We start from the raw sequence: 26,838 nt of genomic DNA, 5'->3' as shown, positions 1-26,838 counted from the left end.
AAAAATAATATTCTCAGTTTATTTAAAAAAAAGCAGTATTCTTTTTTTTAAATGACTATAAAACCGGTTTTAAAGCCCTAATACTGCATTTTAAATCTCCATCTCTGCTCGAATGTCAATTCCAAATATTTCTGATTCCTATTTCTTAAACTTTAATTCTTTTAGCGCCAAGCAAAATTAGACGGTGTATGCTAAGAATGATTTTATAAATATATTTTGAAAAAATATGTCAAAAAATTTTCATTTTTATACCAATACTTATTATTGAAACAAAATTAAATCCAGTTTATACAAGTAAATATAATACACAAAAAGTATAGAAAAAAAAATATTTCATAATTTTATAAAAAAAAATAAAAGCGGACACCCGAGTCCTAGCGGCATTCATGTCGTTCATCTCAGACATCGGTGTCCTTATGGTATTCAAACTATTAAGATAATTCTGTCGGACAAGAAATATAAAAAATATAGTAATATATTTAGTGTTCTCAATTTTTGCATAATGAAAAAAAATAATTTATATTGTATTCCTGTAATACTCTTTTGGCAGAGTGATCGGAGTAATGCAATCGGCGGACGAGGCGCTGCCGGTCGTCGTGTTTCCGTCATGGTTGCCAGAGAAAAGTTTTGCTCTAGCCGGTACCACGTCAGTATTGCGTGCCGCCCAGTTTGTGGCCAAATAAATAAGCCCCCACACTCAAAAACGAGCGAAATACTTCACGGAGCAACTATTAATATAGCTTATATACAGTAACTTAAAAAACAACTAATGAAACTGCTCTTAAAACTGGAGTTAATGAATTTAAAAAAAAAATAAGTTAAAAAACTTTGTCTACTACTTTTTAGCTTTTAGATATACTATGTTTTTTCTGTATTTTATAATTAAAATATAGAAGGATTAGTGCACGTAAAACAAAGCGCTGTAAACCGTGTTTTAAATCCTTCTTCTTAAAAAGGCCTGTCGATAATGATTGTATATATATATGCGAAGAATTATATGAAAGAATTCAGTAGCTACTATAATGCATATCTAAAATAGATAAGCACTATCGCATGTAATTTTTTAAGCTCCTCAAACCTATTGCAAAAAACATCCTTGTGTTGGTGTTGATATATGGCTTATGCTGACGTTCTGGCCGCAACTGGCAAGAAAAAGGGTTGTCGACACCGCCCCTCAGTATCTTTAAACAGTGTTTCATTGAGTAGAAGCAACGCCAATCAGATTTATCGCTCTTTTTGTCGATCAGGGTGAGTTTCGTACATCTCCAAAAATTAGGAAACGATGAAGTTTGAAGCAACGAATTGAAAATATTGTAAATAAAAATTATCAAGGCAAAGTTTAGAAATATTTATAAATACAATACTGTAATATTATAGTATAAAAAAATAATAAATACATATACATTGCAATTCTAATTTTTACTCACGAGTTTATGTGTTATCTATATTTATAAAAAAATAAATAAATAAAATAAAATTGATTTTATCGTCAGATTAGAATATTTTTTGTTGATAAAGCGTTTTATTTTCCGCTAAAAGACTATTAAAAAATACTAAATATGGAAATATATGAAAAGAACTTCTGAAAATACACACAAAGAAAAATCACAAACATGAATTATTTATTAACTTTTTTAACTCGATAGTTACTCACATTGTTTTCAGAAATGCACGTGTTTTACGTCGTTGTGGCAGAATAAAAATGCATACAATATAAACTACTTCACATATATTTAATTAAAAATATACAAAATATTCAACTACGATAAAATAATGTAAAGCTTTAAATCTTTCAGATAGCAATGAGAGATAACTCAATTATCGATTACTAAAAATAGCACAAAGGCATATAAATAGCATTTTATGATGTTATTACTTTATTGTGATAATAAATTCACGGTTTATTATGACGCAAAACCGATAATAAAATTCAACAGCAAAAAATATAGTAAAAAATAAATATTATTATTGTTTAATAAAAAAAACTAATAAGCAATTTGAGATCATTCTAAAATCTAATATGACATAGTGAATATTATTTTACTTGCAATTATGGAAATAAAATTATGAATATTTTAAAATTGATAAATAAGATTTAACATCCGATCAATTGACAAGTCATTGGTATATGCAATAACACATCAAAGGGTTAAGTCATTGACGTCTTTAATCGCGATTGTGATAAAATCGTAAACACATGTTCAATCGAATTTTAAAAATATACGTCGTTACGTTATTTTTAATATTTACGTGATACAATTTAGACTTGTATATTATGTTTGGCGATAACACGTAAACATCTTAAATTGATAACTTAGTGCGTCAGTGGATTTCCAAAAATGTACTACTTCCTATTCATACGTCGATTTTACTGAAAAATACTATTTATATTTGTATGCTAGTAGTATTTGTTATGATTAACTACATAACGTAATTTGAACAATGCCTTAATAAAAAGAAAAACCGCAAGTACTGACGTATTAAAGTTTTCGTTATATGCAGAAAGTTCGTATATAAAAATGATGTGGTAATCGTAGGATTTTAATCAGTACCTATTTTGATCAATTATTTTTATCTTATTATTTTAACCACAAGTATAATGTTTACATACGTTTAACTATAAGCCTATGTATGATTATTAATTATTAAATTGGTGCTTATTTTGGTATAGGAAATGAGTCATAAATTGTAGTAAAAACATTAGTCAAACAATTTCTATAAATTATAACTAAAAAATAGACAAAACAATGATTAATATTTATAAATTATTATATGTTATAAAACTTCAAATAAAATAAAACTTCACGCAACTGTCAAAATTATTAATTAAAACTATTTTGCATAAAGAATAATACATACATTCGATATTTATATTTTTATATCAAATAATATTAAATATTTATATTAATAAAATTCATAATTTAATTTAATTACTATGCCAAAATGCGCAATACGTATATAATTTCAATGCACATCTAATGCAAAATTATAAAATATGAACATCATAATGTGGTAACTGTGACATGACCACTATTTGCGTCACAAAACCCATATTAACACGATAAGGGAACACGTTACAAGTAATTACGTTATTTTTTTTATCGAGCGTATCGTACAATTGTGCTTAGAATAGTATTCAGTTTTAAAAACCTTCTGAAAGAGCTACCAGCAACTGGATTTCAGAGAATGGAGCCATTGTCTTTGTGCGTCACACAATTGTTATTCAAAGTATGCATAAGTACTAAACGTAATTTAATCAGTCAGCGTTTAATTTAATAGTAATATTGTGTAATATATGCAAAACGACAATTTTCTACGCTAAAAACGTTCAGTCGTAAAGTGTATTGGTTGCATTTGTACAAGATTAATTAAATTTTAAGCTTTAATCTAATATTTATATTTATTACAATAATAGGAATAAAAATTACAAATTTGCTACAATATTTCGATATTGATTTAGTAAGGCAGTATGAATAAAAACCTGAACTTGTCTGACATACTCAAAATATAAAATAAAGTGATTATGTGTATATGATGTGATATGAATTATCAAGGTAAACACGTAGAACTCTTATCGTTCTCTATGGCGAAATTTGCAGTGTGCTTGACCTATGTTTCCATAGAAAACGAAACCACACGTGTGGTAGGGTATACTCAAATGTCTCGCTTCCTTTTTCACTGTTCCTCATACACACAAAACAAGATAATGATGATCTAATGCCACCAAAATTACTTCATAGAATGTGAAATCAATGTTACGGAAAGTTTAAGAGATTCGTGCGCAAAATCTGCATTAGATTAAGAAACGTTCTTTGAGTATTATTTAACTTCATCAATGACGAATGGTTTTTAGCTACGAAGTCGACATATATGGTGTATATTATTAATTTTCCAGTTAAAGCTTTATAATTAATATATAACTTTAAAATACTTTAGATCGGTCACCAACACGGTTTTGTCCACGTCTTTATATGGTCAATAACATATTGTGCCTCTCGGAGGTAAAGTAAAAATTCATTGATTCTAAAATCAAAGTTATAAAAGAGACATCTACAATATGTTTTTTTTTACAAATTCAGTCGTTTTGATAGATTTTTGATCTCAAACCCCTAAAAAAAGAGTGCAAATTTGAATTTTTTTAGATTTATTACAAATTTAGAACCTGTTTTACAGAAAAATAAAAAATAAATTCAGCCTTTTTTAAGGGATTTTTTATTCTAAACCTGAATTTTAGGCCGGGTTGGAAAAAAAGGAAAAATTTACTGTTTTATAGTAAAATAAAAATATATATTTAAGTCCGTAAATCTTTAGCCTTTTTGATGGACTTTTGTTCTCAAACCTAAATTTAGGACCTATTTTGACGAACAATCTAAAAAAAACAAAAAATATTTTTTTGGATTTTTTAGCGAATTTTAGAAGATAAGTTGTAAGAACAAAAAATTATACAAAAAAATATACAAAAAGTCTACAAATTTATAAATTTTTGCGCTCAAAATCCTGAATTAAAGAAAAATCTAAAAAAGGTCTACAAATTCTTAGCTTTTTTTTAAGTTTCTTTCTTGAAACCCTTTTTGTTTCGTGGCGTGTTTTGACAAAAATCTAAAATTTTTAATACATTTTTAAAGATTTTTGAGAATGTATGAAAAAAATAAAAAAAAAAAAATATTTTAATTTCACAATTTTTTAGGCCTATTTTATAAGAAAATAAAAAATTACAAGTCCACAAACTTTTTTGTGGTTTTATGTTCAAACCCCTGAATATATGTCTTATTTAGAAGAAAAATAAAAAAAAATAACAATTTCGCAAATTTCAACTTTAACCCGGAATTTTGGGCCTACTTTAAAAAAAATCGTAAAAAAAAATTTTTTTTAAATGTTTTTTGAACTCAAATCCAGAATTTAAAATTTGTTTAACATAAAAATAAAAATAAAATTTGAGACCACAAATTTTTAGGCTTTTTAATGGATTTTTGTGTTTAAACCCCTGAATGTTTTGAAGAAGAATAAAAAAAATTTAAGAATTTCGCAAACTTTCAACTACTTTAAAAAAAATTTTGCGCTCAAAATCTTAAATTTAGGGCCTGTTTTATAGAAATAAAAAAATCACAAGTCTACAAATTTTGTTATAACTTTTGACCTAAAACCCTGAAATTTGTATCTGTTTTTAAGAAAAATCGATATTAATACCAATACAAATACCAAAAAAAGTCACAGCGGATATCCAAATTAAAACGGCCATGCTGCCAGATCTACAGTTGTTTGAAAAAATGTTTTGCTTAAGCATCCTTAAGAAAAGTAACAAACAACATAGTCTGTTTTCACCCTCAATTCGTCGCATTGACCCGAGACTTGAGAGTAAGAAAGAGACAAGCACCTTCCCTATTCACAATACATAAAAGCAAACATGGTATGCTCGCGACACTTTCAGAATACTCTGGATTTTCCAAAAATATAAGAAAGTATGTTAAAATTTGTATACATCAGGTAAGTTATATTTCTTAAATGGTTACCCCTTTACATGCGTGAGAAACATCTTATTTGAGATTCAACGAAAACAATGATTTTTTCAGTGCAAACACATAACAACTCTTGTTTACGTTATCGGTGGATTTTCTCAAGTTTTCCACTGCGACTTTTTGTAATTCCGATGGAGGTTTTCATTTCTATTAATATAATTACAATACCAAATCTTGGATCGTTTACCATATAGTGTAAAAGAGTCTCGCCAGGCGGTGAACCCCGGCACGAGCAAGATAGTTTTTTTTGTTATTTCTTAACCGAGTATCGAAAGTGTGGGGGTCGCGCGAAGCCTAGGAACGATCTGTCACAATCTGATCGCACCCCCGGAGCGCGCCGGCTCGGGCTGAGCGATCAGAATGTGAGTCGGTCACGTGGCCCGCAGGAGCCCATTGACGTCAATGGTGACCTCCGACGACCGAAATGGCGGGGGCGTCGAGCGAGAATCGAACCATTTCGAAACCTGAGCTGCCAGGCGGCCGATAAACTTTCGCGAAGAAAATCAAGACGGAAAAAAAAGAAAATGAGCTGTCAAAAATCGTATCAGATGCATCGACGCCAGCGCCACTGGTGGTAAAAATTTGAAATGAAAAATCCTTGAAATTTTACTTGGTATTTGAATTTATGTAATAATAATAAAATATAAAATGAAGATCGTTCCTTTATTATTTATTGTAAACATACATATAAACATTTTCACTTATTCGTAACCACTGAATGTAAAAAGTGCGCTAAAATATTTATCGTTAAAAGGATGGTCCTGACAATATTTCAAATTTCTTTGAAAATAAAAACAAATGTAGAATAAATATGAAAATACACATTCATTTGTATGTTATTAACAATTCAATCCACCTTAATACTTTGTATTATTGTTACAAATAATAAGAATTCTGCCAAAAAGGCCGCAAGTATTAGATACATTTATATATATAAAAATATTTAATTTTAATAAAACATTTTTGACCTTTTACTTTTTCTCTGAGTATTTTTAACTCATTGAATACCGTGACTTATTAGCGATACTTTAAACAACAACTCTTTTTTATTATCTTCAAAAAGCTTAAGTCAAATTTGAAATGCAATATTTTAATGGTTGTGTTTTGTATTCGAAGTGGTAAAATCAGTAAACTTCAAACTGTGGGTTGCGTAAAAATAAAAATATATTGTGGTAAAAAAAGTTAGAACTCGCTTATTTACAACGAGAAAATATTGTAGTTTATAAGAAAATACTTATAGCGAGTCTTTCGTAGCAGCAATAATAGATGATCCTGACACACAAATTTGTTTTTGTTAATTAAAAAATTGTCAATTTCATGATGCAAAAACAAAAAAGATAAATATTAATGCTTAAGAAATATTTTTCCATATAATGATATGAATATATGTATGTATATACAAAACACATATCTCTTTATATTTTACTATATATGCCTATATGATACGGACAATATAATATTACAGTTTATCGTTTTAAACAATGCTTTAATGTAAATAAAAAATGGTTCATCATAAATACATCATCAGCAAGGACGAAATTGCATATAAAAATAACAAAATTTTACTTTTCAACAGGTTAGATAAAAGCAGCCGAAAAATAATTTGTATACCATATAATTATTAAATATAAAGTGACATAAAAGTTGCTTATACATCTCATTATAAATCTGTTTGTGGGATTTTATATGAGATACTGGAAGAATGTTCAATATAAATATTGTACCATAGTGATAAATGTTAGTAGCAAAAAATCCCAAGAAATAATTAATACGCATGGTAAATTTGCAGAACAAGATTCATAGAAAAACACAATTTTCATCAAATAAGTACATAATTTTCTTAAGATCGGGAAAATCCTGAAGCTTTGATAATGGAAAAAAAAACCTAAAACTCTTTTTATACACTTAATAGCATAATTAATAATTCATCAACCTTTCCGCTTGAATTCATGAATAATGTATTGAATCAAAGGAAAAAGTGATTCCGCATACATTCAATAATAATATTTATATTAACCATATACAGAATATGGTGAGATACGAGTATATTTCTTTGATAAGATGCCGACAGTTTTTGTGCCGTCTCTATCGAACCGGTTTTCTCTTTCGGACACAACTCTACAAAAAGTATTCATTGATAAATTTTATTAAGTATCATCATTTAATACATTTATACACCTCTCTTAGTATAATTAAAACATCCTTCTTTTTTACTTCCTTTTTTCTGCGCTTCCGTTTTGGTTTCCAAACACGTAGTGTTTGCGTCATAGCAGTTGTGCTGCAGTGTTGAATGCAGCTCAAGTTTCAAATCCTTGAAGGTTTTTATCCGTCTACGTGCTTCGGAATTCCCATTGTTAAAATCCTTAGGATAAAGTACTATATTTTTTAATATCATCATTAAATAAGAGACTATACAGTGAGTACCAAAAATATATATTAAATGACCCGTGATGATTCACAATCGAAACATCCGGTTAAAAGTCAGATATGTATCATGAAGATATCTTAAAAGAAAGTATAATGAAATAATCATCAAAGAAAGTGAAATTATAGGTAGAGTAATAATGATAGTAACAGTCTAAAATAAATTAAATGAGTTTAGTAACATTTTAAACACGATGCAGCTTCTTTAACCATATGTCACTATGCACTCGGATTATTTTAATTGTTCATCGCGATATTCAATCGTGAGGTTAAGAAAACCTATTCTATGATGATCGAACGGAATTCTAATTATAATACTGATCTCTTAGACACGATAGAAATTGAAGTCTTTCATGTATTAGTCACACCACTAAATCACTGATGTTACAGTGAATCTGTATTTTTTAGATATTTAGTATTTAGCACTAGGGTCGCTGATGAGCAGAACTCGGCTAACACACGATGCGGGTGAGGAGCACCCGGGGACCGTCGTACCCTTTGTTTATATTACACAATTGTCGAGAATTATTATTCGATACTGCGTGAGTTAAAGAAGAACCCCCAAATTATATTTTTTATATATTTTATTAAATTTATTTTTTAAGTCAATAAATGTGAATTGGGTAGATGTGACCTTTTTTTGCTTAAAATTGTTTTTATACTTTTATTTTTTATGCTGGCAAGAAATAATCTTATTAAAATTGTCAGATTGAATCGGATTTAGTAAAATTGTAAGTCACTTCACAGCCCCGATTTGAACAGCAAATGGAAGATTCGCATCTGTCAAATCGAGTATCAATGAAAGTTTAGAGCGGCATATATAGCGCCTATCAATTTTCACTAGTATAAATATATATCTACTAGTGAAAATGTATTCAGATATGATTTCATTGAAAATATAACTTCACTGGTAATTTATATTCACATTCATTAATATGATTTGTTTGTTTTATATAAAATACAGAAAAAACACCTCTTTATTATATGTGATGTGACTAACCATATGACTGATCCTTGAGTTAAAACTTTTTAAATCAATAACCGCAAGCATAGGTTTTTGTATCCTCGCGACCTCCCTGTTCTTCTCATGTTCGTCAACCATGAACTGCATACAACCTCGTCAATTGGAAATTGTCAAGTTATTGGAACAAAAATGTATGGAGCTAAATTCGGAGGGTCGATGACATGGCAAGGATTGGCCAACCTTGTTCTGGTCCGAGATGAACCAAAAATGGCCAACGAGCGGTGCATAAGAGAGTGACCTAGGACTAGATTGCGATTTAGGTGCCATTTTTCAACTGGTTTTGACAGATAAGGACGTTGAATGGTTTTGCGTGGGCAAAAGAACATTATAATGATAAGATCTACGAACAGGGAAATGAACCAAACATAAACGAATGTGGCTGACCGTAAAAACATAATATAACTTTTAGACTATGATATATTCCAAAATCAGCCCTAAAAACCATATAATTACTAGAAATATTCAGTCGTATATTATAAATTTATACAACTACAACTTATCCTCAAAATATATACAATTTACAGAGAGGTAAAAAACATAAAAAATATTTGTTTAATGTTTAGTACGATGTTAGTATTTGAAAACCAGTTATTTTAGCATATAATTCAAGGTTTTATTTCACACATATTTCAAATAAATGTTAATTTTTTACAATTGTGGCTTTGTAATTTAACTCTTATCCAATTTGTCTCTAAGTGATTTTTACAATCGTTAGTTGGGATAATTGTCGGGGTATTTGACATAATTATGCAATTGAAAGGGCAAATGTCGGCAAATCGCGGCACAATTGATTCACAAGGAAAATGCTACAGGAAAAACTGAGAGTGGATCCTGTTTCCTCATTGTTCGATTGAATATGATTGCAGAAGGTCGTTTTGCATATCGCGGGTTTGGAAAAAGCAACACACAATACAAAATAAATAGATTAAAAAAAAATTAAATATAACTAGCACAATAGGCTCAAATCCCATATGAATACAAGTGCTCAATTTTATCGTACTTCAAAGATTGGATTTAGTGATTATTTTATATTTATAATTCCGATCGATCATCACAGATTAATTTTTTTTAGATGTTCTAATATCATAAAGTCATGTATTTATTGTAAGCTGGAATACTAGTTTATACCTAATAAAATATACTTTAATTACAGCCTAATATCTCACTATTTATTTAGTAGTTGTTGATTGTGTTTAACTTGCAATTTAACGCCTATTATATTTCAACGGAAGATTTACAATAAACACATCTTATTATTAAGATATAAGTTAAATAATTACTAGAGTCTACAGTAAAACCTTGTGTTTATGTAAAACTATCATAAATGACGTGTCCGTCTGTATGAATTTAAGCATACTTTTATCAAAAACTAATTGTTGTTATGCATATTAGATATTATTTATGCGTCTTTTTTTTATTGAAAGTGGTATAAGTTATTTTTTAGAAAATAAAATGAGCTAATGGTAGTTTTAGTTCGATAATAATATCCTGTTTTTATATTTATTATCGCAAAGTCAATGTTGCACAACATCCGCATAAATGAATAAAAATAGGTCGATTGTAAAATGTTATCATAGGAATGTTTTTGTTGAAAGTGGAATAAGTGCATTTGTAATAATCATAATTAATAAGTATATTGCCTTACATACTTGATATTCAGAAGAATTAAGATGAATAATTTATTTTAAGTAATACTTTTCATACTTGTTTGTTCATAAATTAATTATTATATAGCTGAAATTATTACTTAATAAATATAATTATTCGTTTCCTTACATGTTTTAATTAAAAACATATTTTTTATATTAAAAGTAGATTTTATAAAATCCAACTTCAATAAATATTGCTAGTTATAATTACATAAATTTGTAAATTTTCATATTTAAATTTTTCTGCTATTAGAGTTGTTCTTTAAAAGCATTTTTTTAATATCACTATAATTGCTACTTATATTGTTTTTGACTTATGCTAGGTGTAATTAAATTATATAGATATTTATTTAAAAAGTAATTTGTCCTTATATTATTTGCCCATTTTGAGTCTCACCTCACTAGTAATACATCAATCGCTAAATGCTAAGCTTTTCATGATTTTAATAACGCTATTTAATATGACAAATGTGTCACAAGGACGGAAAATAACTGGATATGTCACAGGGACGGATAATAACGGGTGAAGCGAACCGGCGAGGAAGGAGATGACTTATAAATGATAATTCCAATGTCATCTGAATGTCCAAAGTCATAACAAGCAATCAGTCGCCCTTGATGATGGTTGAATAATCCCCAAAAGCTCTTCAGAAGTTTAATGAAAATCAGGGGGGCAGGTGGAAAATTTCCCCCCCCCACCCCTTGAATTTCGCCCAAAAAATGCTTGTAATTTATTAAAATTCTATTAATGCATGTCATTAAAATTACCACTGACTGGGCAACTTTTGCCCCCCTCCCCCCCATATAAAAAAGTGTAATGATATCCCTGATTCAAAAACAGGCATTCTCAAATCTCAAAAAAACAGTCTTAAATTTACCCTGAAAATATTTTTTAAAATATATAATTGATGAAGTCTTATCGAAATACATTTTCAGCGATAGATATATATTTTTACTAGTAAAAATATTATTTATCTGGCAGGTGCTAGTAAAATTATATGATTTCAACTTTTCCATATGTAGTAATGTATACATTTACATACAATGTATACATGTTACAGTGAATGTGTATTTTTCAGTAAAGTTATATTTTAACTAAAGAAGTCCAAATATATTTTCACCAGTAGATATATATTTTAACTAGCGAAAATATTATTAAACTAATATGCTTCTTTAAAATGTCTATGAAGCTCAATTTGACACTTGCGAAACGTCCATTTTCAAACCCAAACCTAATCTAATGAAAGTTCTAAAACTCACTATAGTTTTAGAACTTTAGCACAAGTCCAAAATACAAGCTAAGCGAACTCATCTCTCAAGGAAAAATAATCGGAAAAAGAAGTTCAGACATATGTCGCATCTCGCATATTGCACCATAGTTAGTCTGCACTAGGATATTACACTGTTTTAAAAAAATTAGAGCTTTGCTTACCGATATTACCTACTACAGACTTATGCTATGAGAATATTGGTTAAAGTATAGTCAAACCGAATTTAGGTCAATAGGAGGTCGCAAAAACAATTATCACTTCTCAGAAGGCAAAAATTCACGTCAAAAGCAATAAAATCGTGTCGGCGCCGTCGCAGTGGGAACGCTCGTTACCGAGCACGATTTTATTGCTTTTGACGTGAATTTTTGCCTTCTGAGGAGTGATAATTGTTTTTTGCGTTCTTCTATTGGGCAAAATTCGGCTTAGATGTGCTTTCCAGTGAGATGGCACGATTTTTTTATGTCCAACTTTTGAATCCCCTGGATAATTCTGAATAGACGTTTTTGATATGATGTTACCGAGAGTTTAATTAGAATACCTAAAACCTTTCGCAATAAACATAGACGAGTTTTTCTAAAGGTTTCAGACCTTCCTCAAAATCTTCACAATCACATGGACGAAATTCGATTTAGATTTGCTTCATTTAATTCCCACTTATTGTAGTGCTTTTCACTTTATAAGATAAAAAGCTAAAATATCTAACTTATTCTTGGGCAGTAACATAAATTAGCGCCCGAAAATTTTTTTTTTTTATTTGCAATTACATGTTTACTAAATTACTATTATTAATATATTACAACATTTCGTACCAAACGGTCAGTCAGAATGTTGATAATATCAATCTTCACTAGAGTCGCATCTAAATCATAGAGATAATCAACTATTTTATTGTCGTGTCTATAAAGTTTATCAATAAAAGGGGTTACCGAGTTTAATTAGTAGCTTTTCGTTGTATAATATAATATTCCAAATCACTGAGGAAACGTTTCAATTATAGCTCATTTATATTGATTACAGTGTTTAGTTGGTATATAAATAATCCATATATAAGTATAATAGTAATTTTGTTCATTCTGATAACTATGAAAATTATTCGTCCGACATTAATTTGCCCAATGTCGGTTAAAAGTCCGGAAATGTTTTAATAACATACGCCTGAACTTAATGCACAGCGATTTAATACTACTAAGCAAATATTGTAAATCATATATTATAAGCCAAAGTAATAATTAGAGTCATGAATAAATATAAATATGCATTAATCTAACGATCGTGAGATAATAAATCATAAAAAATAACAATGTGTTAATAGATGGAGGCACGTGATTCGGCCATTTTATACTCTCACTGCCATTTAAGCAATTTATAAAAACATTAAATTCAGCTTTAGAGGCTGCGTAACTATAGATCAGATTACTAAAATAATTTTGAGTGACATAGTAATTAAGTGAGGCAAGGATTGCTTTAAATTAGGTTTAACGTGTTTTCTCGACAAAGATGCTATATTGAAAAACCTCATTTTATATTTGCAAAAGTTATCAAGATCGATAATATGAAGCATAATAAACTGCTAGGTATCTTGCAAATATTCACAAAGGACTCGCTGAAAGATTTGTAGCAAAATTATGCTCCAATTAGATACGGTCCACTAATCGGGCAGAGCTTTAAAAATACCATAACTCACTCATCTCTAATTCTAATGCTTTGGTAGTCATTCGGGCTACATTTTTATTATGTAATACTAAGCTAAATAGAAAGGCAGTTTATATTTGCAAACCAATGTCGTAAGTTCTGCAAAAATATTTGTGAGAACTAAAGATTATAATTACATATTTATAAATCAAACTGATCTTTTAAGATTGTACAATGCTATAATTATACATTGAAGAATATCATTTGTGTATGTTTTAAAAGCAGAATCTCTTAGTAAATAACAATCTTGTACTACAATGGAACCAGTCCTTCGAGTTATTTAACCCGGATATACCTTCTTCACAGTTATGTGTTGGTTACGTGTTATTCTGCACGAGCTCAATTTTATGTGAAGCATCTTTAACATCTAAAGCGAAACATCAAGCTCTGAACTAAACACATATATATTCACTAAATTGAACAACACAAACCCAAGCAATGAAACAGTTTAGTAAATTACTTTAAATTAATCGAGTAAAATTTTAGTAATTATTGCTGACAATGCCAGACAATTCTATACGCACGTATTTTTTAAGAAAAGATAATGGTTTAAAATCAAAACGTTATAAAAAAATCTTGATATGAACACTAGAAAACTGAGCGTTTCCACTGCGACGGCACGATTTAATGCTTTTGACGTGAATTCTAAGCAGAGATATAAATTGAATTTAACCCGAAAAAAGCATATTATTTAATAAGATCTAAGAGACGAATCTAAATGAAGTCAAAATATTAAAAAAAAATACAACTAACAGGCCAACTTATGCCCCCTCCCCGTCCCTTGAAAAAAGCTAAATTTACGTCCCTGAGAGCTATTGATCTCCTTCCATTTTTCAGGTGAGGAAATTTCCTCCCCTTGAATTTGACTCGAAAAATATAATTTATTTTATTTATTTAAATAAAAAAATACTATCGTTACCCAACAGGAAACAATAATTGTATTATTTTAATACAGAAAAAATATATAATTAAAATAATACATATAAAGAAGGAAAAACAATCATAAAATATCAAAATTAAATTATACGAACTGGACCAGCTCCTCGTAGCTGACATTAAACAGGTCAATATACAATGTCAGTATATTAAGGACTTGAATGGCCATAGCCACATGAGGATAAATTCAATATTGAAATAGAATAAATAACTATTTTTGGATACGCTTTGATTTGATATTTACAATGGCAATAAATTATAGCTTGCAGCATTTAATCGTGTAGATAGAATCATACCAAACACAATTAATTGAGCATAACCAGTTCATTATTTTTCATAATATAGAAATTATTTTGAAATCAATGGTCGCGCTTGACAACCCCTGGCCTCGAGGGATGCATTTGACGGCGTGATGCATCGCACGTACACCACTTTCATCTAAAACTTTAACATCATTCTGTCTGGTGTTATTGAACCGTTTAACAAAAATATACAAATTCCTCGAGGAAACACGAAATAATTAATGCAGAACGACCTGATTCTCAGAAATGGTATTGACGTAGTAGCTATAAGATATTACGAAGATTAAAAATCTTCTAGGAAATACTGCTGCGTATCCATTTTTTGCTAACGGTTTATGATTATCTTGTATTGTTTATTATTATCTTTCTTAGAAATCTAATTAATTTAAACGACAGGATACTCTAGGATTGGCGCATCCTTCCTGAACGAAATGTCAGTCATTTACAATGGCGAGCAACCATAAATTGTAATTATTGCAATTGACGTAACAACACAACAAATTTTACAGCGGCACGATTTGCAATTCAATTGTCACGCAGCATAAATTAAAACGAGTTGTGTGTGACATGACGTCGCACGTGTCAGATCACGCCGGTAAATTGTTCAGTGTGTCATCTCTGAACATAACAAATTAATCTGGGCGTAATTTGAATGATAAAGGGCATTTTATCATTCATATCACGCAAAAGGGGAGGCGTTTTCCACCGATGAGTTGGCAGCACTGTCCATGCATGCTCGCAAATCTCGCACCATATACATTGGAATGTTTATATTTGTCTACAAGATAAATACTTATTGTAAGTGTTAAATTGTAATTGTGGTCAAACGGACAATACAAATTTATCTAAACAATTTAAACGATAAAAGGAATTTTATCATTCATATCATGCAAAAGGGGTAACGTTTTCTACCGTTGAGTTGGCAGCACTGTATGCATGCTCGCAAATCTTGCATCATTTACTCTCGGTTTTTTTTATGTTTGTCTACAAGATAAATACTTATCGTAAGTGTTAAATTGTAATTGTGGTCAAACGGACAATACCCACGCACTTTGATCCGCAACACTGTCTCGTTCGAATCCCATGTGTTCTTAATCGAAATGTGACGCAAATGACTAAGAACTTGGACTCTTTTAGATTGACGCAATAAACGACCATAATTGAGTTAATGGACAACGATCCGATGTTTATTACTTTATGTTTATGAAAGTGAATTTTATTGATATTAATCCATCTCAAATCATTTTAGTCGCAAAAAATATTTAAAAATCTGTTCCAATAATAATCTAAAGATTCAATAAAATACTAATTATAGGAAAACATTTTGTTTTAAACCTAAAATGATGGCAACACTGGTTTTTATTTGCAAATCTATTTATTGTGAATACAAGATCAATGTGCTTCTCTTTAGTAATCGGAGTATTAGCAGATGTTTTTAACTCTTTAAACGCCAGCAACTCATTAGTGAGTCGTATGATATTTTTCTTCACACATCAATATCACTAAAAATAAGTATAAAATATATAGTTTACTGATAAATGATAATAGTACTTTACGATTTAAAAATATGTAAATAATTAATTAATTTGTTTTAAAAATTTATTTAATTATTTAAAAAATAAATTTGTTATGAAAAAATATTTGTTTTAAAAAACTAATTTGATTTTAAAAAGTGATTCACCGCTGGCGTTTTAGTGATTAATGCTTCCAAACGATTTGGCCTAGCTCCGCTTAGCGGCTGAACTCTCGATTATTCCAAGTCAAAAGCGAAGTGATAGTTCTGTATTTAAGTTCCGAATGGAAAGTTTTGACAGTAGTAATGATGCAAGTGCTAACAACACTGACTAAGTACGGTAGGTTTCTAGTTTAAATACTGTTTTAAACATGGGTCTAAAAAAATAAAATGACGACTTCTCGATTTCGATTAATCTGATAATATTTACTTTATTTAGTCTCATATCACAAATTATTTTATAGCGTGTCTAAAAGTTCGTCAATCAAATTTGAAGCTGCAGAGAGTTTATTAGAATACCTCAAACCCCCCTCAAAACTTTGAACCTGGAAGTGTACTTCAGATCCTCCACTAAGCTTTCACAACCACAGCATTAATCAAAGAGACTCGAAGTAATAATATATATTTGTTAAAATCACCGATTTTTAATAATACAATTGAGAATTAAGGGGTTAATCGAATCTTTAACCATTGCCGATGATTCGGAGCGGGACGAGACTCTTTGTTTTAGTCTAAAATAAAACGGCATAACAGTGAGTAAGAAATTGTAAGCACTTAGCAATCATTTGAAATGTGCAATTTAGGTGTGAAATATTCGAAACGATCTATTTTTGTTAAGGTACAATCAAATTGTTTCGGCACTATTAACTCCTTCCCAGCCATGCCCGAGCTAACTCAGAAATTTGTATTTTGTAAATTCTTATTATAAAAATCAATATATTTTTTGATACAATTATCATGAGCATTTCTGTTGAAAATAAATTTGTAGGAATATTTTTAAATGTTTTACAACGGCTGCATATTTTTATACTGCTGCATAGAAAAGGGTGGGTCCGTGCAAGAAGTATTTGATTTGCAAGAAGTGGTAAGCTATGCGCACAAAAATCCGAAGAGAAATGATAGCTTAGTGTCTTAAGTAATTTACTAAAAGATGTGAGTCAATACGGCCGTATTCTGACTTGTCCTTCCCAGAGTGGCACCAGATACATTGCTATTATTTAATACATTTCTTATATCACTGCGTAATGGTGATATAAAAAATCAATAAAATTTGACAACGTCGGCATTTTATGGAATAAGAATCCAGGGTGTTGCATTTGCTACTTATTATTATTATTTTATTTTATTAATAAATTTAATTAATATAGCTAATTGCTTATACACTATACAAATTCAATCAAAACATATTATAAACAGAATATAAAAAATACTTTTACATTTCTAATTTGCAGATTGTCCTAGGAATATAATTATACAAATTCATACCCCTAGCCATACTCATTTTTTATATCTAACTATCCTTAAATTGTCTCTATTTCTAGTATTACATATACGTTCATCTTTATTTCTTATCAAATACTCTAATAACATATTATTTTCTAACTATTTATATATATAAATACTAAAACATTCATCTTCAATATTTCTTGAACATTATCAATCATACTTCTACAACTAGTAAATCTATTTTTATATTAAACTACTCTCATTGTTTGACAGAAATACGCCGATTTAAGTGGCAAGCGAAAAAAAATCAATACAATTTAAAATTTATGTGTTATTCGATCAATAGACTAGAATTGTTTAATCTAAAATAGCTATATAACTTTTATTGATATAAATCTATTGATATAAGATACAAAAACATTTTTAAAATAAGTGGCAAAATTTTGATACGTTTTTATCTTAAAATAGGATTATTATTGTTAATTACACATTTTAAATTCTATCTAATACTTGAAACGTTTCATTTTAATATGAGAATTTATAGGAAAACAATTAACAAAATGAATTAGAGCAAAAATTTACTTCACTTAACTTTTGCTTATTCTTACACATGTTTACTTCAAATGTTTCTGAGAAAATAACAAAATATTGACATTGGTTGTCATAGCATGGACTTTATATGGATTTTTCACTTTTTTGTCAATAGTATAAATAAGTCTCATAGATCACATAAACATATTTGTTTGTACATGATTTTTTGTGCTAAGAGCAATTATTGAGAAAGGTCTTAAAGTATAAAATGTTACATTATGACGTATGGGTCGCGAATTATTTTTAATTATATTTTCAATAATAATAAACTGAAACAAAAAAATTGTATTACTGTATATAAGCTACAAAAGAGATTGTCACATTTGCTTTTTAATTTTGAGATAAATGACTATACTTCTATGAAGATTTTCTCAATATTAATGTTCTGACTTATTTGGGTCGTGCCCTTTACAAATGTCGTTATGATCATAACCAAGCGGGAAACTCCCATCCGGCATTCCTTATACTACTGGCTTACGTACTACCCGGACGCGGTCGTAAGCCTACGTATATTATTACGTAGAGGTAAAATAAAACAATTAAAACCATCAGGAGCGTTTTAATTCGCACAAAAAACAAGAAAAATCCACCGACTTGGTTACTCGACCTCATTAAAACATGACACAAAACGAGATATTTAGCTATAGTTTTTATATTTTGTCAGAAATCAAACTGTGAAATAAACTGCAGGTTGGCTGCAGCTTATGGTTTAATATAAACATTAAAAAAAGTAAGCATAATAAATATGCTACTGCTCAATTATAGTATTTTTTTAATTTAAAAAATATTATACATACAGCAAAATTGTTTATAATAAAAATGAAAATAATTGATAAACCACATTGTTTATTTTATCGTAAACCGCACACACGCAATAACATTTTTTTCATACCAAGTTACAGTAAAACATTTGCTAACAATGTTGCAGCATAGTGCAAAAATAATTTATTAAAACAAGTATTGATTTTAATTATAACGTTATTCCAATTTGTTTGAGTAACTAGAACTACTTATAATTAGAATGCTAATATTTCATATCTTATTTACAATTTAACTGATTACATTTTTAAAGAAATTGTGAGAATTTGTTACTATTCATAAAAACTTTATTCAAATGTATTATTTTAAAGAAACGAGAGGTCAAATACGGCCTGAGGCTAGAGAGAGACTCTACCAGACTCTCACCGCAGCAGTGAGAAACCAACCTCCACTATATCACTGCCACAACTACAAGACTTCTGAAGTCCATCCATTGGACATCATCCCTCCGCCAGCTTCTCCACCACCGCTTGTAGAAAAACGATACTCGCTGCCCATAGTTTGTCGCAATATATGTAATATAAACTAATAAATGATTACTAGTTTCCAACGGAATCTTTTTGGCTACGAAATCACACCTCTTATGGTTAGAAAACCTATATAGAAATATCATCAGTAAGTTGAAAATTTAACACAAAATGTGTTTTTATAAAAAAAAAATATAATTTCATCATAGCCAAATCCTCGCAAAAAGTTTACGCCGCAAAGGTATGCAATGCAAACAAACCTCCTCCATCTCGATCAGCGTATATAAGCGCGTATATAACGTACCGAAGAACTGTACTCAAGAACGTCACAAAATAGTATTCACTAGCTATCAAGAAAAATAGACAGAAACCTAATCGTTAATTATCACTATTTAGATAGTTAGTAGGCCTTTAATGTGTTTTACTTGTTAGATGTTCAAGCAATCCAATTGAATATAAATATTTATAACTTTCACACGCGTTCAGCACGTGGCAGTCTCTGGCAGTCTCGCCGATTGTTATCGTGTCATCCAGACAATAGGCCGTAATTGAGTGCCAGCCAATAACCGAGGGACAAATATCGGGGAAACCAGATCTTGTCAAATGTCAAACGGTTTCTTTTCAAATGCAAAAATTGAACTGCACCACAAAGGGTCAAGGCACCGTGCTCACACGTCATACTTTTTTACTGTTTGCTCCAATTATCGCTGCAAAATATAAACAGAATTTATTTCTGGATCGAAAACAGAAAGTTCAAAGTTATATATGGGATAATTTTGAAGAAAATCATTCAAATATAAATAATAATTTGATTGATTTTTTTTGTATTTTCTTTAAAAAAATAGCATTTTTTATAGAATGATTTTCTTTAACCAAATTAATATGGTTGTAGTTCTTTTTTTTAGATGTGAGGGTTTTTATTTTTACGGAACATTATTAAGTAAGAAACAATTTATTTATTTCAAAATCAGAACTTCAATATAACGTTTATTTTAATTTCATACTTTTGGGGATTTTTTCCCTTTCTTTAAAATACATTGATATCTTCTTTATAAATATTTTTTACCAAAGGAGAGAATTTTCACTGCAGTCTAATGATCAGTATTTACTCAATTAACAGTTATTAGAAAAACTTTTTTTATTTGTGTTGAAGAGTCGATATCAGAACTTCAATAGAACAATCATTACCGACAGAATTTTTTGATAGTTGTTAAAATTCATAATATTAAGATTCAAATAGATAGTCAGTAAAATTTTCAAATACTTTTTTCTTTTCTATCCATTTTCTCTCTATAATATAGAAGAAACGCCGTTTTTTAAGCTTCATTGAATTTGGATGCAAAAAGTATACAAAAATATGTTTTATTCAAAATGCTAAAATTTGGAATAGATGCGATAATTTTGGAATGTATACGAAAATTGGAAAATAGATGCTCGTATGACGTATCTAATAATAATGTTATATTGAACAGCAAAATTATACCAAAATCAGGTTTGTGACTCCGTTAAAATCGTAGATTATTTCTAAATAGCAATTTAATTAGAGATTTTAAGAATTTATTAACTAAAAAACCTTGACACTCTTAAATAAACTAGCATTTTATATGTGTTTTCTATAAAACTTTTCAATAAACAGTTTTTTTATCTTTTCAAAACATTGAAAAATAAATATCAATGCTTTAATTGAACAGTCAAATATAAATGTAACAATCATTATTTAATTACATGTAACTGAATTCATTATAAAAAATATGTTTTTAAATGTTTTTTAGAAGTTGCCCTTAAAAACCTAGCCACATTGTATAAAAAAGGACGGAATAGCGTAGTCCGTAGCTCTAAGGTTGCGGGTTCGAGCCCCGGCAGTGACTATCAAATTTTTATTTAAAAATAAATGCATTGTCGGCATAAATGCAAAACCGGCCCCAGCTGCAGTGACGTCTATAGATTATAAATTAAATTACACTAAATAATTTTTAATTATTAATATACTGATTCCCAGACTTTCAGGCTAGTGGTTAATACTTTGTAATAAGTATTTATTATATCTGATTGACTTACTCAGTTACTACATATTTACCCCGTTGTAACGCATTGGGCGCGCATTACGTCTGTCAGGTTACAACGAAAGATCTAATAAAAAAAATTAGTTACAACTGCTGGAAGTAAGTGTACTACATTTTCTTCAAATAAATAAACAGAAAAAAAAATCTTTATGAATTTTAAATATAAATTTAAGTTTTAGTTCTTTGCTAAATATTATGTTTTAAATAATTATAATCTCAAAAAAAAAACTTTTTCAAAATATATTTTTACCAAAAATAGAGTTTTTATTCGCAGTAAATATTAATGTTTTTTCCATTAATCAAAAACAGAGCTACTATCTGTCTGATTACCTGTTGAAAATCTCAAAGAATTTATTTTATTTAAATAGAGAACTAAATGGACTTTCACACTTTTTAAGATATTTTCACTGAAAAATCGTGTAATGTAAAAAATACAATTATTTATATAATTTTAATAATGAATATAAACAAAAAAGTGGGGATTTCTCACTATATTTATATAACATTTTTCAGTTATTAAGAAAAACATTTTTCAGAAAAAAGAATCATTGCCCTTTTTCTATTTAAAAAAATAAACAAACATCATTTATTTATGACATTCTCAATAAAACCACTTTATCTGAATAACAGTTAATGCGTATTTTTCAGTGAGGTTATATTTTCACTAGTATAAATATAACTTTCTAAACATTGTGCCCTTAACAGTTGATGAACGAAATTCGCCGATGACGTACAGGATTGTTGAAGTTAAAGTTCCGGAATGATTTCACTGAAACTAGTGAAAATATAATTTCACTGATACTACACATTTACTGTAACATCGACATGAAGCTTGTTCTCAAAATATTTAGGCTAAATTCGTTACTAAGACTGTTACGCATCTTGTTAAAAAATATCAGTTATTAAAAAAAATTAAAAATCGTATTTTTGTCTCAGAAATAGCAAAAACTCTCAAAAAATAAAAATATAAAAACGAGCAACTTTTAAAAATGAGAAATAAAATAAAATAAACGTTATTCTTAAATGACAAAAAAAGTAAAATGGTCAATAATGTTTATTAATTGACCTTAAAATTAAAAAACTCTTAAATATAAAAAAAATTTACACACTTTTTTAATTTTTAAGTTCACAAAACTCACATCTAACGAATTGATATAAGAAGAAACCATACACATAAAAATAGCATTGGTATAATAACACATTTCTAAACGTATAATAATCAATACGAACGTTGAGAATGGAACGGATCACTTCACCCTGAATTTTATATCCTCATTTCTGAAGAATAAAACAAAAAATCTGATATAATTTCAAGCTGGTGTAGAAAGATCATTTCAAACTTGTAATTCTAATAGTACATATTCTGATTACTCGCACTAAAGATGGATTTATAGGTGTGTTTGTTTTGAGTGCAAAATAAATAAAAGATCACAACGCACGAGCGTGTTTCGAAACAAAAAAGTGACCCTTAGTATCTTTTATATGCTCCTGATAAGTTAGTTCAGATATTAAAAAAATAATTTCCATATACATGTCTAAATCACATGATATCGATTTATAGTGAAACACATATTTACAATCGCAAATATTGATAAGAGCATCGCGAATCAAAATACTGAACTTCTTATCGCTAAAAATAAATAATTAAAAATGCTTACAAAATAGCAACATCGAAGCAATCTTCTGAGGTAACTTTTTTGGTTGCACTCCAACTTTGGTGGTTCGCACTGGTTTGCCTGTCTCGTTAAAATACATGAAATATTAATGATATATCATTCACAATGGTAAAAAAATGTCTGGAACACTAAACACGCGTTCTTTGTATAGAAATATTAGAGGTATAGAGATAGTGAATAATATGTATGCCACTAAGTGAAAGGTCACAAGTCACACGTGTTTGGCTTAGTTATTATGCGATTTTGCTTGCCTTGACTACGGTCGTCTCGCTGAAAGGGGACACCGAGTATCTCCTGGGAGGAAACTGTTTTATTAGCGGAATGGCCATTTGAGAATGCTTTTTAGGTCGTAGGAGATAGGCGAAGACGCGTCCGCGACAGACGGTGGCCAAGCCCCTGACTGCTGAGGCCCTGCCCTCATCGCAAATTTGGCTAATCGCATAATTCGATTTGCATTCTCCGATACGACAACTGGATACACATTCGCTGCTTTGTAATATTTTATATTGTATAAATATCATTTATGATTATATTATATTTAATTATTAAGATTTAGAATGTATACCAAAATATTATTATTGTGTTATCTTTTTTCGCCGTCTGGGAGCGCCGCATGACAACATGAAGGTTTTATTTATAATATATCAAAAATCGGCAAGCATTGTGGTTATTAATATTTTGTGGCAACCACCTTGAAGCATCTTGTATACTAATAAACCCTAATTTTTTTCTACGTATATGCATAAAAGCAACGGAATTTGAGTGTAGCAGTATGACGCCAAAAATTCCTTTCGGGCGCAATTCATGCATTTGTAATGTACTATAATGTGGCCTAGTACAGTTCCAATAACAATAAAATATAACCGTTTCGCAGAAACAGACAATAAGCCATTAAAAGCAGTTACCCAAGAAGTGTAGCGAGAACACTAAATGCAAATACTCGTATTTGGACACAATATAAAAAAAGAACAGTAAAAACGACCACTGTCAACTTTTGCCCCCCCCCTCCCTGCTAAAATAACCTGATTCTGAACTACAAACTCTCAGGTTATCCCTCAAAGAAAATATAAATAAAACAGTCTTAGCTCTAGAATGATTTTGCAAATAAATTTCACCAACCGATAATAATGTTACCTGTTTTTCCAAGTTTTACAAATTCTTGCAACTATTACTTATAACACATTTAGCCCTTTAAAATATATGCAGATAATACAGCAGAACGTTTTGCAATAGTGTTATATTTCATTTAATGAAATACTATGAATTTTAATGTAATCGAAATATTTATAAAAAACAACCACTGACAGATCAAATCTTGCCCCTCCCCCCCTCCCCCTTTGCTGCAAAAAGCTGATATGACGTCCATGGTTCTAAATCAAAAATTCATGGGTTATCACTCAAAAATATCTAATAAAAACAGTCGCGAAACTATCTTGAAAATATTTTTTAAAACATGTAATTTCAGTGAAATCATATCAGAGTACATTTTCACCGGTAGATACATATTTTTAACAGTGAACATATAATTTATCTGGCAGGTTTATTTTATTATTCAGTAATGATATATTTCACTAGTAAAGTGCAAATGCATTTTCACTAGTAGATATTTTTTGCTTTCAGATAGCAAAAATATAATTCAACTGATAAGTGCTAGTGAAATTATATGCTACTCTAAAATGTCTATGAAACTCAATTTGACAGTTGCGAAACGTGCATTTTCTGTTTAAACCCAAGCCAAACTAAAGTTCTACAAGTAATTATAGTTTTAGGACCTTCATTAGGACAAGTTAAAAATATATCGCATCGTTATAAAAATATGGTAGATATTCTTACCGATATTAATACGGATTTCTGATATGAGAGTATTATTAAAACCATATTCAAACCGAATTTCCGTAAATAGGAGAGTGCAAAAAACAATTATCACTTCTCAGAAGTCAAAAGCAATAAAATCGTGCCATCGTACCAGTTAACCAAACCGAATTTTGGTCAATAGGAGGGCGCAAAAACAATTATCACTTCTCAGAAGGCAAAAATTCACGTCAAAAGCAATAAAATCGTGTCGGTGCTGTTGCAGTGGGAACGCTCGTTACCGAGCGTTCCCACTGCAACAGCACCGACACGATTTTATTGCTTTTGTCGTGAATTTTTGCCTTCTGAGAAGTGATAATTGTTTTTTGCGCTCTCCTATTGATCAAAGTTCGGTTTAGATATGCTTAATATAATTCTCACTTTTTGTTAGTCGTAATATTGTTTTAAAAAGTCTTAATATGAACGCTATAAAACGGAGCGTTTCCATTGTGATGGCACGATTTTATTGCTTTTGACGTGAATTCTAAACAGAGCCGTCAATTAAATTTGACCAGAAAAATGCATACCATAAATCTTAATGAAATCAAAATATTAAAAAAAATTATCACTAATTAGGCAACTTGTGCCCCCCCCCCCTCCTCCCTTAAAAAAATCTGAAATTATGTCCCTGACAACTATTGATCTCCTTCAATTTTTCTGAAATTGGGGTCCTAAAACACAATTTCTATTATTTTTTTTTAAACAGAAAAATATAATCCAATTACTTAACAGCTTAACGCCCGAGGACTCGTATACGAGTCTTGAAAGTACATTTTTTAATGGCCGTGAACTCAGAAGTGAGTCCTGCGTTATGCGTTTTCTTTTATTAAAAAAATACTGGGATAACGTCAAGTTTGCCTCTATATGATAATCAAAGATGGTAGTGTACTTTTTCTACGTACTATGAAATGAAAAATAAATTATATTTGTGCACCAAAAATGCAACGAGACGTCGCCTTTTTGGGGCACGTGAATTTTTTTTAAATGTAGGAACCATAATTATTTATTTTATATAAAAAAAATAGTATATTGTGTTACACTTCTTGAACCGAAATAAATTTCAGGGGCAAACTGTCCAGCTAGGTAAACATAAAAGCAATCCAATCAAAAGAAATTTAAACATCCTGGTTGATATTACATAAACTAACAAAGTTTTTCAATCTAAAATTCTGTATGTTATTGCAAAATTAAAAAGTAAATTCGTTACAGAATATGTAGATAATCAAAGAACTTCCAAAAAATATCATCTATTAACTTAGGAACATTTTTACCGGGTGTTTGTTGTTTTGAAATTTTCTCACCATTTAGAAAACCGCAATGATTCACAAATTAAGAAACCAGGGGGAAAAAGCTACAATTCGGAAAAATTATCGCCGTATTAATTTATCGTAAAATAATTGAAAAAAATAATATTATTGCACTTAAAAGAATCTCTGAGAAATAAAATCATGAACGAATAAATATGTATTTTTCCTAATTTTTAATGTAAATTGAAAATGGTTACAAACCAGTAATTTATTATTTAATAATGTGTATATTTAAATGCTTCTATATTTTTTTATGTTTAAACGATTTATAGAAAATATCCGTGTATAATA

The 26,838-nt window shown here is 29.4% G+C and overlaps 1 protein-coding gene across 1 annotated transcript in view; it reads right to left on the bottom strand.

The window, feature by feature from the left end:
* The window catches only part of IP3K1 (inositol-trisphosphate 3-kinase-like protein), an 83,113-nt gene extending 59,327 nt beyond the window's left edge, over positions 1-23,786 (bottom strand). The window contains exons 1-2 of the mRNA XM_088183759.1: positions 23,641-23,786; positions 23,372-23,449 (exon numbers count right to left, since the gene is read on the bottom strand). Of these exons, the coding sequence (XP_088039885.1) occupies positions 23,372-23,449; positions 23,641-23,718 (156 nt within the window). The 5' untranslated portion in view covers positions 23,719-23,786. The remainder of the gene's footprint in view (positions 1-23,371; positions 23,450-23,640) is intronic.
* Between the last annotated feature and the right edge of the window lie 3,052 nt (positions 23,787-26,838).

This window comes from Plectrocnemia conspersa, unplaced genomic scaffold, assembly GCF_051122295.1.
Source record: "Plectrocnemia conspersa isolate PC_06_02 unplaced genomic scaffold, ASM5112229v1 ptg000003l, whole genome shotgun sequence".
Lineage (NCBI taxonomy): Eukaryota > Metazoa > Arthropoda > Insecta > Trichoptera > Polycentropodidae > Plectrocnemia > Plectrocnemia conspersa.
This window is presented reverse-complemented; position numbering and strand designations above follow the sequence as displayed.